The sequence below is a fragment of the Sphaeramia orbicularis genome, chromosome 14 (genome assembly GCF_902148855.1).
Source record: "Sphaeramia orbicularis chromosome 14, fSphaOr1.1, whole genome shotgun sequence".
NCBI lineage: Eukaryota > Metazoa > Chordata > Actinopteri > Kurtiformes > Apogonidae > Sphaeramia > Sphaeramia orbicularis.
In genome coordinates this window covers 36226736-36241963 of record NC_043970.1, presented here as the reverse complement: position 1 = coordinate 36241963, position 15228 = coordinate 36226736, and the positions used below count along the sequence as shown (strand labels likewise).

The following is a 15228-nucleotide window of genomic DNA, read 5'->3' as shown; positions in this document are numbered from 1 at the left end:
AGTAGATGTTTTTCATTTTGAATTATTACATCCTGTCAAATGTGAATGATTAGCAGCAACATTAATTTTTTTGTGCAGTGTCAAATACACTTGTACCACATAGTGCAAAAATATGTGCTTTTCAAAAGGTGGCTATAAAAATGTTAAAATCATATAATACTTTCATCTACATCTAATCTTATCATTGAAAGCAAATATTCATGCATTTTTAAAGATTTTAATCTGTATCATTTTGTCATGATGCTACCGTTTTTTTTTTAGATGGGAAAACAGTAGAAAAACAGAACAAAACTATTTTCATTACATTACATGCAAAGTAAATTTTCATGTTGAATTATTACACCCACATACAAACACCTACCTGTCAGGGTCAAAACTTAAAGTAGAGGGATTTTAGCGTCATCTAGTGGAAATACCATGTTTTTTCTCCATGTGCTAAATATAGCCAAAAAAAAAAAAAAAAAAAAAAAAAGCTAAATATCCAATCCAATCCAACTTTATTTGTAAAGCACTTTAAAGCAACTGCAGCTGACCAAAATGCTGTACAGAAAAATAATTAAAACCAAAATAGAGGTATAAAATACAGAATAGATTTAAAGACATAGAAACTGTACAAAAAAGAAAAAAGTGCGATACAGAAGAATAAATAAAACCCAAATAAAAAGAATAAAATACAAGACAAGATTAAAAAGCCATAAAATTAAAAACAACAATATAAATAAATAAATAGAATAGATAAATAAGAACAAGAAACCACTACCAAAAAAAAAAAAAAAAAAAAAAAAAAGAATAAAGATAATACCTAAATAAATATAATAATGTAATAAAAATCTATATAATTATTCAAAACTGCATTTTTATCTCAGCTTTTTACAAATAATAATAGGAATAGTGGTTCTTAAACATTTTAGATCAGTGGATGCTTTTGTTTTTTTAGGTCTTTGATGTTTATTAGTCCATAGTTGTGGTTTCTCTCTGTCTGGTGTTGTACTGACCCCATGTGGACACATTTTATAGTATTTTTTTGTGTAACTAAAAGTAAAATAAACTTTATAGTCATCTCTGAGTTCCTAAAACACGCCAAACTTCGTCAGACATTCAGATTTAACTCTTTCAGTGACACCACCAGAGTCCATATGTCATGTTGTAGAAGCTTTAACTTCATCTGGAGGTAGAAAAAAAAAGACCAAAACACAGCCTCCTCGTGTCTCATGAGTCCGTGACGTCATCTCCTCCTCGCTCTCCTCTCCAGAAACCAGAAGGACCAGTCCACCGCAGACATGGCAGCCGATCGGACCGGACCGAGGCTGGAGGTTCATTCATCAGATTTGGACCCGTTTGAGGACCAGGGCTGTAACATCTCCAAGAGACAAGCCCGGGTCACCGTCAAATACAACAGGAAGGAGCTGCAGAGGAGACTGGACGTGGAGAAGTGGATCGACGAGAGCCTTGACCGGCTCTACTGCGGCCAGGTGAGAGGACGCACAGGTCTTTACGCACCAGGTGAGAGGACGCACAAGCCTTTACGCACCAGCCACAAAGACTTTGCACTGGCTGATGTTCTGTAAAGGGAATGACATGTCAAAGCTGTGCCAAATTTTAATTTAACTGCTTAATCTAAATTTAAAAAAATGGAAAGGAACCTATCTAAAAGTGGAATTAAAGTGACGCACAGGCCTTTACGCACCAGCCACATACAGTTTACATTAGCTGATGTTTTTTCTGTAAAGGGAATAACATGTCGAAGCTGTGCCAAATTTTAATTTAACTGCTTAATCTAAATTTAAAAAAAATGGAAAGGAACCTGTCTAAAAGTGGAATTAAAGTGACGCACAGGCCTTTACGCACCAGCCACATAGAGTTTACATTAGCTGATGTTTTTTCTGTAAAGGGAATAACATGTCAAAGCTGTGCCAAATTTTAATTTACCTGCTTAAAATAAATAAAAAATGGAAGGGAACCTGTCTAAAAGTGGATTTAAAGTGACGCACAGGTCTTTATGCACCAGCCACATAGAGTTTACATTAGCTGATGTTTTTTCTGTAAAGGGAATAACATGTCAAAGCTGTGCCAAATTTTAATTTACCTGCTTAAAATAAATAAAAAATGAAAAGGAACCTGTCTAAAAGTGGATTTAAAGTGACGCACAGGCCTTTACGCACCAGCCACATAGAATTTATATTAGCTGATGTTTTTCTGTGAAGGGAGTAACATGTCAATGCTGTGCCAAATTTGACTTTAACTGTGTAATTTTGATGAAAAATGAAAGGGAACTGTGTACATGTGGAGTTAAAGTGATGTACTCCTTTAGAAGGTGTTATCACTGACTGAGAGTCCACTGTAGGCCACGTCTAGATAATGTATGAAGTGTTTGGTTCAGAGGAGAGGTGGGACATCCTGGTTCTCCTTACAAGGCCAAGCACCCTGTCTATGAGTCCCCGTTGCAGAGATCTGGATCTGTCCTGGGGGTTTCTGCCTTAAATGGGCAGGAGGGACTAAGATAGGGATGAATTATGAGAAAATGGAAGATCAGGAAGGATGAGGGCCTGTTGCAGGTCCCAGGAGGAGGTAAACACTAAATGCATCTGGCTACAACGAAAAGCAAGGAAACCTCCGGGGGAAATGATGGGAGTGGATTTTCAGTGTTGTGAAATGTTGCTAATAGAAAAAAGTAAATATCAGAGTTAAATCAGAGGTCAAGCAGCACTGAAAACCTGTTGCACACTGGAAATAAGGATGTAATCTCGCTTGAAATTCACATACTTTTTATTTTCTACATTAATGAAGACCATAAAACCTGAAAAATGTCATTATGTTGCACCAACTGTGAAACTGACAGTAGTTTTCAACTTCAGGTTAGACCCTTTTATTCAGATTTTCATGCAATGTGCAAAAATCAGCCTTAATATTATCTTTATTGATATATATATTTGATCACGACATATGAGCAAAACAAATATGAATACAGACAAACACATGTTCCCATCAAGAGGAAGTTTTTCAGTCTGTCAAGAAAGTAAAATGAATGAATACAGTCAGATATCAAGTGAAATTTTACTTGGATGTTATGGAGCAGGATTGTTACTGCTCTTGAGAGATTGCACTAGGTTATATACGTATTTATTAAAAGTTAGGGCCTTAAAGCAGACATAAGCAGCTATTCCTGTCAGATTTGCAACATTATTGAAAATATTGGTGATTATTTTTATGCTATGTTCAGTTTATTGCAGGATTTAAAAAAAAAAAAAAATTACATAATCCTCCTTTCCATGTGTCTAGATTCACCATGACATGTTCCTAATAATGTTTCAGACCAACACAGTTGTCCCTGAAGTGAACTCATGTTATCTTATCATTTAGATAGTGAATCCTGTTAAATGCTCTACACACACACACGCAGTAAATTGTATTTTCATATCATGAGAATAGTGTGCACTACATATAAAAGCTGCTGTTGTCAACACTTTTTAGACACAAAAATAAACTTTTATGAACCGACAGAATATGTTATTGTTCAAAGGCAGTCTGATATGAATTAACAGAGGTCTAAAATGAAAACTGCAGCTAACATTTAATCTTTTTAGTATTAACAAGCAAGACCCTGGTGTCTGTCATCTATAGCGGGGATGTTGTTAGCAGGAGTAAACATTTACTGTACCTTCGGGTCTTAAAATAACACTGTCATTACGTATACAGGCTATGGAAAGGATAATGGGCTGATGTTGATACTTTCTGTTCAGCTCACAGTCAGTGTCAGTGAGTCTGATGTAGAAGTATGTATCACAGACACGGTCATCCGCCCTCCTTAGTCACGGCTGTTGCATTAGACATTTTGCAACAAGCTAAAGCTGAGGCTGACCCTCTGCCCTTGGTCAGAGGCCTGGCCTAGTTACACTGACAGAGCAGTGCAGTGGTGTGGACGGGTGGACGAGATCGACGTCCAATCAGCTCAGACAAAGGCTGTTTGTTCAGACAGAGCTCACCACTGTTACTGCATTACATGAATATTTCTATTATCCAACGCCTACACGTACAAGTGATGGAAATGCATGGTGTAAAGGCGGAATCTTAACCCTTAAAGACCTACAGCTAACACAAACTTTGCTGAGGGGCTATGTTTAATGAGAGGGGAAGTTTTTAGTGTTATCTGAAAGCACAAAGTGTTGCAGCACTTATCATAAAGTTAACTAAAACTAGAAACAACTGCATGAAGTATTATGAGATAAATTAAACACAAGCAAATGCAACCAGGAAATGTCACTTCACAGACCCAAGTAAACTATTAAGTAGATTGTAGATAGATTTCATATACCTATTTTGTCAATTATTGAATACAAATAACATAGATAATTGTAAAAAATGCTAAATATCAAAACGAAATCAATCAATCACGCCAAAAAAACAGCATTTCAGGTAAGACTTTTACATCAGCCAACTGTGTTCTTATGAGAAAAAGTCACTTAAAGATGATTTATCACCATTTACTAAATGTTCTCTCCCGCATTTTGCATTTTTTTCAGTAAAAACCAGGTCTTTTCCTATATTTAATTTATTGATCATGTAGATGTTCATAAAACCTCAGAGTAAATTCAAAGGTTATTATATCAAAACAGAGAAAACGAGTTAAAAGTGAAATTTTCAACAAAATACATGTGAAAACAAGCTTCTATATCTACTGTAATTTATCAAACTACATGGCTTGTACTAGTGAATCAATGTTCTAGAAGATGACAATGTTTCCACGTTCACAACGAAGCCTCTGAACGTCCAAATTCGTCATATCTGATGACCATGAAAAGACGACAAACTGCATTTTACTTTAATTATTTACATGTATTGTTAGTGATTCAACAGTTATTTGACGTTGTAGATCAGAAGATGGTTTTGGTCATTTGGTTGTGGTTAGGTCTTAAGTAGCATTTAACAACAGATACAAATAAAAACAAAACTTAAGACGGACACATTTGAATCCCCTTAAAATATTTTTCATTTCATCATTGGTATAACCACATTTAGAAAAAGCTTGTAACTGAAGAACTATCAGAAGATTGAAATATGAGGCTTCATTTGAAAGGAAACATGCTGCAGTTTGAGAAAATGTTAAGAAATGTGATGGAAAAGCTGGTTCTTGTCCTCAGTCAGTCATCTTTGTGTAGTAATAACATAAACAGCTCATGGTAAATGTTACAGCTTGGACAATCATCACATACATCTTACTTCATACCCTCATCCTTATCCATTCCTCTGCAGATCTGCTTTGTTTTTAACTCTTTCTACATGATAGTAAAATAAATCTGTGAGTATTTCTGTCTTTTCCTTCAGGAGGACAGCATGCCACAGGAGCTGAACATTGATGATTTAATCGACCTGCCCAACGATGAGGAGCGGGTCAAGAAATTACAGGTAACACAGCATGATGGTAATGGCAGATCTGTATGGATTTTTATCTTATTTTTGCTGTTTTATGACACCATCTCCTCTTTTTCAACAGGAAGTTCTTCAAAACTGCAACAACAACACAACTGTAAGTTTGAAGCTTGAATGCACCTTACAAACCCAGTATTTGTCACGATTACATGCATAACAGGAACGTAAACCTGTACTCAGACACAAAGAGAAGCTACAGCATCTGGCTCCGCCTCCCGCTGTCACTCCACTTTCCTTCCACAATAGCTTTCTGTGCTCTCTTCCCCTTTTCTTTCCTTTTCAGCGCTAAAACAATGAGTCTTTCTGGAATCGAGACATTTGCCTTGTGCAATTATGCAAATTCAGACAAAACAGCAGGGAGTGTCAGTGCAGCGTCTTATAGAGTTACAGAGGTTGATCCAGATGACTTCAGTGATCCTGGGATCGTTTTTCAGCATCACCTTATTGTTTTTTTTTTTTGTTTGTTTTTTTTAAACTTTATTTATAGAACTTTTCAACATTTATAAAACTTTTCATTTCACAAGTATGACATTTATAATTTCAAGTAATGTATTTATAATACAAAGATTGACACTAGACATGATAAACAAACAGAACCCAAGGCAAAACAAAACAAAACAAAACAAAAAAAAAAAAGGGCAATACAAACAAGACACACATAAAGACAGTCAAGACAGTGCACTCTGATACCACCAAAGGAGGAGAGAAAATAAATAAACAAAACAGGTCAACAACAATATAAACACCCAAAATGCCTTCAAAGTTCCAGGCCAGGCAACATATTCACGCAGTGCAAAAGAGGCTCCCATATTTTGTAAAATTTATTGATAGAGTTATTTAGGGTGCACCTAATTTTTTCTAACTTTATATTAAGCATGATGTCTCTAATCCATTGATCGTGTGTTGGAGGTGATGAGTCCTTCCATTTGAAGAGAATGGTACGTCTAGCTAGTAAAGATGCAAAGGCCACAACTTTTTGTAGGTTAACTGAAGGAACTGAGTCATCTGTGCATGAAATGAGACCGAAAATAGCAGTAAGAGGAGATGGCTGAATACGGCACCCATATGCCTTAGAAATAAAATCAAAAAAAGAGTTCCAGAAAGGGGTCAGTTTGGAGCAGGACCATAGCATGTGGTATACTGTTGCTGGGGCTTACTTGCATCTGTCGCAGATAGGGTTTATGTCAGGGAATATTTTTGCAAGTTTAGCATCACCTTATTGTTGTCACTTTTTGTCCACACATACATAATGGATGAACGCCAGATTTGTGATGCTATATAGTTCTACTGTAGTGACAGAGACTCAGTGCTTCTCACGGCCATCAAGTTTCCATTTGTGGTTTTGGAAACTTGATGACCAAAACATCTGACTGTTTATTAAACGGACTGCCAGAAGTTTAATATAGACATCTATGTGCCTTTCATGATGAGCTGTAATAGATTTATGGCCTGTGGTGGATTGAAATATTAAAATGACAGGTTAGCTAATAGCTGAAGCTGATACCAACATTTTTTTCAGTTTGTTTCTATTGTTATTCATCCCCCTTTTATGTCACAAAAACATAGAAGTCAGGGTGTATTAAAAAAAACATACATTTTGAAAAATTACCCCCAGTTCTGCATTTGATAATTTTTGGAATTTTCTTTTATGGATGTCGGTAGGTAGGGGATTGGTGGATATTTGTTCAAATTTACAGACCCACACAGCAAATTTGTGGAGTAAAATAATCTGGAGTTAGGTAAAAAAGAGTGAAAGAGTTACATTTCTGGAGTTCATTCTGTAAGTTTAACTCCAGGTTGTGTCTTTGATGGTGTCATTTTTTGGGGTACATTTGCCAGGTGTTGAGGAGCATGATTGAACACCATAATGGGTGTTGGTTTCTGGACAGAGCAGCAGAGAAAACCAGTGTGCTCATGGACGTCATATGAGGTGTCGTATAAGTACCATTTTACTTCTGAAACAAGGCTATTTATTAGGCTGTAAGTAACTTTTCTGTCAGCTCTGTCCGTATCATAATGTGTATATTTCTGTTCGGACCAACTTGCTAACCAGCTGCTAAAATTAGCTCTTGCTGCAAACTTAGAATGTCGAACATGCTAATTGTAGCTCGACAGCTTCTTGCATTGTAGCCTTAGGTAATTCATACAATTCATTCAATACTTACCCTAACTTGGTCTGTCCTCAGTGACATTTTCAGGCCTAAACAAGTTGAATTATTTTGAAAGGCAGGAACAGCTGCCATGGGTAAAGAAATTAAATTGACATGGGGGCCAAAGTATTAATGCTGTAACCTGACAATTTTGTGGAAAACAAGATGGATGCCCATTGTCCCCTCCCATGACCTTTGATTGGATTTAAATCCCACCATGACTTCACGCAAACCAGTTTTAACTTGGATTGCTCAATTTGCCCCTGCTCACTCATGCATTAAAACCTGAGTCTGTAAATTTGGACGAATATCCACCAATCCCCTACCTACCGACGTCCATAAAAGAAAATTCCAAAAATTATCAAATGTGGAATTGGGGGTAATTTTTTAGAATGTATAGTTTTTTTGATACACCCTTTATACACAGCCTCACCAAAACAAAAAGCCTTATTTAGCTTCGAATACAGTATGCATTCATTGTAGCATTGTTTTCATGAATTTATTCAGTATCACAACATTTATTTGCTTTGTTTTCGTGATACATAAAATAAAAAATATTTTAACTTTCAAGACTTTCAGCCCTTCAACATATAATCTTCAAAATGAGTAAAATTCAACCAAAATTATCAAGAAATATAAAGCCCTTTTTGAAATACTGTATTTTATTTTGCAGTTTTCAGTCATGTTAAAACACAAACACACAAAAACAAAGGCTCAGCTGTGTGTGTAATAATTAATTAATTTATTTATTTATTAACTAGCCAGTCCGTACTTAAAAAAAGAGGGGCAGAGGCAGTAGACAGTCACTGGTATACAGATATAATCTTTAGTCCAATCTAACTTCCTCCAAGCATGCGAGAAACAAAGTCCAAGCACTGAAATATAAAACACTTTTAACCCTTTCATGCATAAGTCACTCTAGTGGACAGTTATTCTCCAGCTGTTCTCTTGTATATTAATGGGTTTAGTTGTTTTAGTTCCATATCAGCCAACACAGTGGACACTTACGTATCATCTCATATCCTGACATTCATACCATTACTATAACTTTGCTGTTCTTGATAAACCTGATCTGCACTAACATGTTTGAGTGTAAATCAGTTGTTATTTGTTAGACAAGAAGGGTTTTTTTTTGCACATTATCTCGATGAAGTGAGGAATTAATAACATTAGAATATGTTAAAATGTGAGATGACATCAGATTAGCAGCATTAAACATGCTTTTATTTCATTGTTTTCATATCCCTCTCTGATATTGGGTTTTAAACACATGTTTCTTTACTTCAAAAATTAAATGCATGGATATTTTTGTAACTCCACAGAAAAAAAACTCGATTGCATTGTTTTTTTCATGCCTAAGGAGGAATAAAAACACTGAAGAAAAAAATCTTGACTAAGGTTCTCACAATTAATGCATGAAAGGGTTAATGTAACAACTGAAACGTCCTCTGTACAAATGCCAGTGCAGATTTTGGTTCATGTATCAGTGCATGCTTACTGTAATGAAATTTAATATTAAGCACATACTTGTGTTTACATGCATCCATTAAAAAGGTTTTTTCAAAGTTTTCTATAGCAGGTAGATGTACCAACATAGCCTGTATCATTAATTCCAGTCAGTCCATGCTTGTGAATATCAAAAAATCTCTTCATTTCCTCTTTTCATTATGATTAAAAGTAGGTGTGTTTCCCTTTTAACCAGAAATAAGGACAAAAGTCTTCTATTTTAGCTGACAGTTAACAAGGGGCTGTGTATTGCAACCAGAGAATACTCTGAAATGTGGGAAATGTCCAAATAATCCACATAAAACCAGATTAAGATCAGAATATCTCACAGGTGTTAGTCGGACATAGATGCTATTAATGAGACAATGTAAAATTATCATATTCACAGTAGTATTGTAATCTCAGTTTGCGTTTAAACACATTTAATTCCCCTGGCAATTAGGCACAAACAAATCAGTGAAAGGTTTTATGAAAATGACAATACAAATGGTGTTTTTTCCTCCAGTTGAGATCACACGTGTAGAATAAATGCTAAGGATCTTAACCCATAAAGACCCAGTGTTACTTTTGCAGCAGTTCCTGAATGAATCCCCCCCCCCCCCTTAACCTTTCTTAAGTGATCTATCACCATTTATTATAATATTATCCTCTGTATTTTGCCATGTTTTCAGTGAAAATCATGCATTTTCCTGTATTTAATTTACTGATCATGCAGATGTTCATGAAACTTCAGATTAAAGCTGAGGGTTGTTATGTCAGAAACAGAGAAAACTGAAGAAAAAGGGACTTTTTCAGCAGATATCAATAACTGAATGCAAAACAAGTATCTCCATCCACTATCATTGATCCAACTCCATGGGTTTTACTGGTGACTTAATGTTGTAGAAGATGACAGTGTTTCGACGATAACTACGGAGCCTCTGAACATCCAAATGGGTCATGTCTGATGACCATGAAAAGATGACAAACTGTATTTTACACAAATTATTTATATGTATTGATATTCTTAGTGGCTCAATAGTTATTAAAGAGTTTAGATCAGTAGATGACTTTCGGGACTTTGGTGGATGTTTGGGTCTTTATGGGTTAAGATGGATCAAGACTCTACACTCTTGTTTGATGAGGACATTTCCTCAAAGGTGCTTCAAAAATGCAATGAGTTCCTCAAGCCAAATGCTATCAAATATTGATGCTATGACCATGACCATGAAAAGATGAATATCTGTATTTTACACCAATTATTTACATGGATTGATAGGTTTAGTGGTTCAGAAGATATTAAACATTTTAGATGAGTAGATGGATGTGGTCACCGTTGGCTGTTTGGGTCTTTATGGGTTAATAAGACACTTAATGTGTGATTTTCCTTTAATTCCTCACCTAAATTTTCTTCATTGTTTAGCTCACATCACATCAGTTGGCTTTGCGCATAAGGAAATAAAACTGATATAAACTGAGATATAACAGGTTATCTGAACATCTTTTTCTTGTGTAATGATATGAAACAGCAGGACTGAAACATGTGTTTCATGTTGCACAACAAGACATCACATTTGATTTGTTGAGGGGCAGTATCAGAATGAACAGCTGCAGCCAAGTTTAGACAGGACTTTACGACTGCAGATTTACTGCTATAAAAGTCAAACAATAATACATAAATTAAGATCTGAACAAATGCTTACAGTAACAGCGGTTATTTATGCACTTGAACTTTTCCTGCTGGCATCACACACATACTGTTAGTGCTGAAATTTTCAGTTAGGTTTATTCAGAAGTTATTTATAACATACTTAAAGGGTCAGAATGTAGTATTTCTGTGTCAAAAACGACCTAAAATTATCATTAGTGTTCAGAATAAAAACTCTGTGAAGTTCAGCCAAAGATGCTAATGCATTAAATTGTAGAGAGATGGAGTGAATTTATTTCCAGCAACAGGTGTGTGTGTGTGTGTGTGTGTGTGTGTGTGTGGGGGGGGGGGTTATGTGACCACTAGAGGGAGTAGTGAGTCAAAGAAAAGAAATGATAAAAATAGAAGCATGGTTTTCACCACTGGACACAGCCCTAAATGAATATAATGGAGTTTGATGCTGAAATGGTCGCGTTTCTTCTGAGTTTGATTCTGAGGCTTATGAAGGTATAAAACTATTATGGGATGTTTTTATCTTTGCTAAGTTGCTATTTGTTGATCCACGGTTCAGACTAAACTGTGACAGTTCTGACCTTGTTTGGATGATTCTAAACAGATCTTTAATGCAGCTATTGACAACACAAACCGTGTAGAAAACAGAGGTGATATATGGTTTTACTGTGGCTGTTTTCTGTCTAAAAACAGAGCTAAGCTAACAGAGCTATAATGTAAACTATCAGCTGACGCAACACATGAAGATTATAAGACACAGTGTTATTTTGACCAACTGTATAAAATAAGCGTCTGAGTTTTAGTTTGTAGAAGAAAACTTGATGAGACCATAATATAGATGTGTGGAAACAATAGACTTTATACTTTATTCAGTGACTGTTACAGTCTGTGTGTAGTATGGATCGTGTTAAATGGAAGATGAATGTGTGACTTTGACTTGCTCTAAAATGTCAGATGAACATCATACATCATACATTATGAACCAAAAAGGAAAAGAAGAAATGAAATATTATAAGTTGTTTTGCAAGTCTAAGTTGTTACATTTTGATTTATATTTTGTATCTGTATTTAAACTTTATTTTATGTGTACTGAACAGTGAAAGGTTCGGCAGGTTCAGAAGGTTTGGTTCGTGTGTGTGAGGTTAAGATCAACTCACACCTGTCTGTGTTGAACTTGGAGAAAAGGTCAAATTCTATGTAAAAGATCTAATTTTACACCTTTAGAAAGTAATTGTGGTAAAGAGTGTCGAGCAGAGAAACCAGATTATGAACTAAGGGATTTTTTGTGGTCAAGAAATGCTAGCCTATATGTGCAGGTGTTAAGCAAGACGTGCTTTCTGAAACTCTTTGTGGTTCAGCTATGCAGTTGGGTTGATTGACAGGTGTCCAGGGCACTTGTTAAACTCAAGTGAACTTTCAAAGGTGTTTTTTCTTAGAATTAACTCAAGTGACGTGACATGTTTTGCCTAGTAACTATTATTAACCAATAATATGTATGATGAATCATGTCACTGAAAAATGTCTCCAAGAGTCACTAAAGACTATAAAAAAGTAATAAAGGAAACTCTTTTTTTTTTTTTTTGGCTTTTATTCTTTCTCTCTGAGATGAATGGTGTGTTTGATGCTAGACTAACTGATAACTGACTTCTTTCTTTTTTGTAACTTTTTTCTATTTTTGCCTGAAGCAATAAATCAAGCTTTCTTTTAACTTTTTAAAACCTCAAACCATCTTTTTGGTGAATTCTTCATTTCTCCTGCTTTGGTCTTTCTATCCGAAACATAACTGGTGAGTTAATTTAAATTACGTGACCCCCCTCTGGTAAGCAGCCTAAATGGAGTAGTCCAGAGCTACCGTAGGTCAAAAAATCTCTAGAACACGCAGCTTTTTGTCCAGATAACCGGAAATTTAGAGTACCAATGTGGTTTAAAGATAACGAAACTGGGGCAGTAGTTCATTAACCGAAATTAATTGTGGTTTTGGAGATTTACTGCTTGCTGCATGTTTACATGTGGATGCAGATTTTTTGGTGATTTTGGTTCTAAGTGTGCTCTGGTACCAGACTTCCCCCTGCTGGTCGGAGTTTGGAACGTCAGCACCACATAGAACTACTTTAACCTGACAACACCCAATACAGGAGCACACACACTGAGAATTTCCTCTATTGTGGCCTCTGAGTTCTTCCTCCTGACACCTCATTGCTTTCCTTTTTCCATATAGACACAGTTTTTGGCAATGTTGTAGGTTTGTGGAAGACATTTTTATACTAATATTGCTTTTATAGTTCAGAAAAAGGCTGCATGGGGGCTGTTATAGTCACGGTTTTCTAATTTATAACAAACATAGATAACACAAACAAGACATGCTTTGTGTGACTGCAGCTGTTGTGTCTTGACACGTGCTCTGCTTTGCTTCTGCCCCCCCCCCCCCCTCCCCAGACCTTCATCAGAGAGCTGGTGGAAAAGCTGGAGGGAGTCCACAAGCAGGACGAGCTACAGAGCGAAGGCATCGAGCATCCGGTCATCTGCCACAGCCATTACCGCCATGAGCCTTACCACTTCAACAACCCCCCCAACACCCACCCCCACTTCCACCATACCCGGGGTCACAACCAGACCTTCTAATGACCCCACAGTAACGCACGCATATTCACAACACAGAAGCATCCGAATGACTCTAGTGTCCCATTCATGATGGACTATGACGATAAAACACCCTAAATGCTAAATATTAGTAATATACCTCATGCAGGATGTGACTTAGCAAAAATTAAACATGAGTTAGAGTGAAACTACACTTAAAATTAATAAAACATTAAAGGGCTCACTACATCTACATTTTTCCACTGACATTGTGCTTATATGTATTGATAGAATATAACTACGAACAATTCTTACCCAAGTGTGGAATAAATAAATATACTTTCAGGTACTTGTATTTGGCTTCATACTTCTACCCCACTACATCTCAGAGGCAAATATTCTACTTTTTCCTGCTCTACATTTGTCTTACACCTTTAATTTGTCAGTTTTAATCCCCTTCCTGTTTTTCTAATAGACAGAGAGTTAATGGGTTGAGATAATCCTCCTCTTTGTAAGTTAAATAAACTCTTAGATTTGCTATAAAATGCCTTGTCGTGGTTCTCACAGGACAGCGATGTTACGAACACATGAAGAGCTGGCAAAATATGATGCATTATTGGAGGTTACACTAGACATAGTAGACGTAAGGTTGTCCTTAAAGCATCGTTAAGTCTAACTCAGGGGTGTCAAACTCATTTTAGTTCAGGGGCCACATTTAGCTAAATTTGATCTGCAGTGGGCCGGACCAGGAAAAAAAAAAAAAAAAAAAAAAAAAAAAAAAAAAAAATATATATATATATATATATATATATATATATATATATATAATGACAACTCCAGATTTTTGTCTTTGTTTTAAGGTAAAGGGAAAAAAACATTAAATTATGAAAATACTTACTTTTATAAACTATCCAAACAAAAACAATGTGAATAACCTGAAAAAACTGAAATTTCTTGAGAAAAATAAGTGCAATTTCAACAATATTCTGCCTTAATTTATCATTTCTACAAGTGCATTATGGATCAGATCTACAAAGACACTAAACACTGAGTAACCGGCAGAAAATAGTTAAAACTGTACTTAATTTTCTTTTGACATTTCAGGTTGTTCATATTTGTTCAGGTGATTCACATTTTATTGTTATAGGATAGTTTGTAAATGTATATATGTTCATAATGTAATGTTATTTTTTGCACTAAAACAAAGAAACAAATTTGAAGTTGTTATTCAAGATTTTTTGCTTAATTCAAGATTTTTTGCTAAATTTAAGATTTGTGTTTTTTTACTTAATTGAAGATTTTTTTTTTTTTTTTCTTAATTCAACATTTTTTCCTCAATTCAAGCTTTTTTTTTTTTTTTTGCTCAATTCAATTCAAGACTATGGAATTTTTGACTTTGCAGAGACATCCCAAGGGCCGGACCGGACCCTTTGGCGGGCCGCATTTGGCGAGCCGCATTTGGCCCCCGGGCCGCATGTTTGACACCCCTGCACTAAAGCAAAGAGACAAATTTACAGTTTTCATTATTTGATGGTTATTATGATAGTATTTTATTGGTCTGATCCACTTTAGACTGAAATGACCTAAATGATTTTAACATCATTGATTGTTAACATCTTCAGTGTAATTTTTGCATTTCACAAATTCATCCCAGGGGCCAGATTGAACCCTTTGGCGGGCACTGGCAATCTGGCCCCCAGGTCGCATGTTTGACACCTGTGGTCTAACTGAAGCTCAACTTTAAACATGTTCAGCACTTATGCATTAATATAACATATTAATGCTGCAGCAAAATGATTCTAAAACATCACATAAAATAGTATTTTGTGTCAAAATAACTACTTTTATTTTCATACTTATATACTATACTATTTAAGAGTGAAAAGCATCACAGCACCAAAACCTGCACCGCTCATGTTTTTGACT

At 35.7% G+C, this 15228-nt stretch overlaps 1 protein-coding gene across 1 annotated transcript; it reads left to right on the top strand.

Annotated features, from left to right (window-relative positions):
* Positions 1–1241: 1241 nt before the first annotated feature.
* ppp1r14aa (protein phosphatase 1, regulatory (inhibitor) subunit 14Aa) lies at positions 1242–13657 on the top strand. Its single transcript, XM_030154469.1, has 4 exons — positions 1242–1472; positions 5323–5403; positions 5492–5524; positions 13159–13657. Exons 1-4 carry the CDS (start codon positions 1281–1283, stop codon positions 13342–13344), a joined length of 492 nt encoding a protein of 163 aa, XP_030010329.1. The 5' UTR covers positions 1242–1280; the 3' UTR covers positions 13345–13657.
* Positions 13658–15228: the final 1571 nt, after the last annotated feature.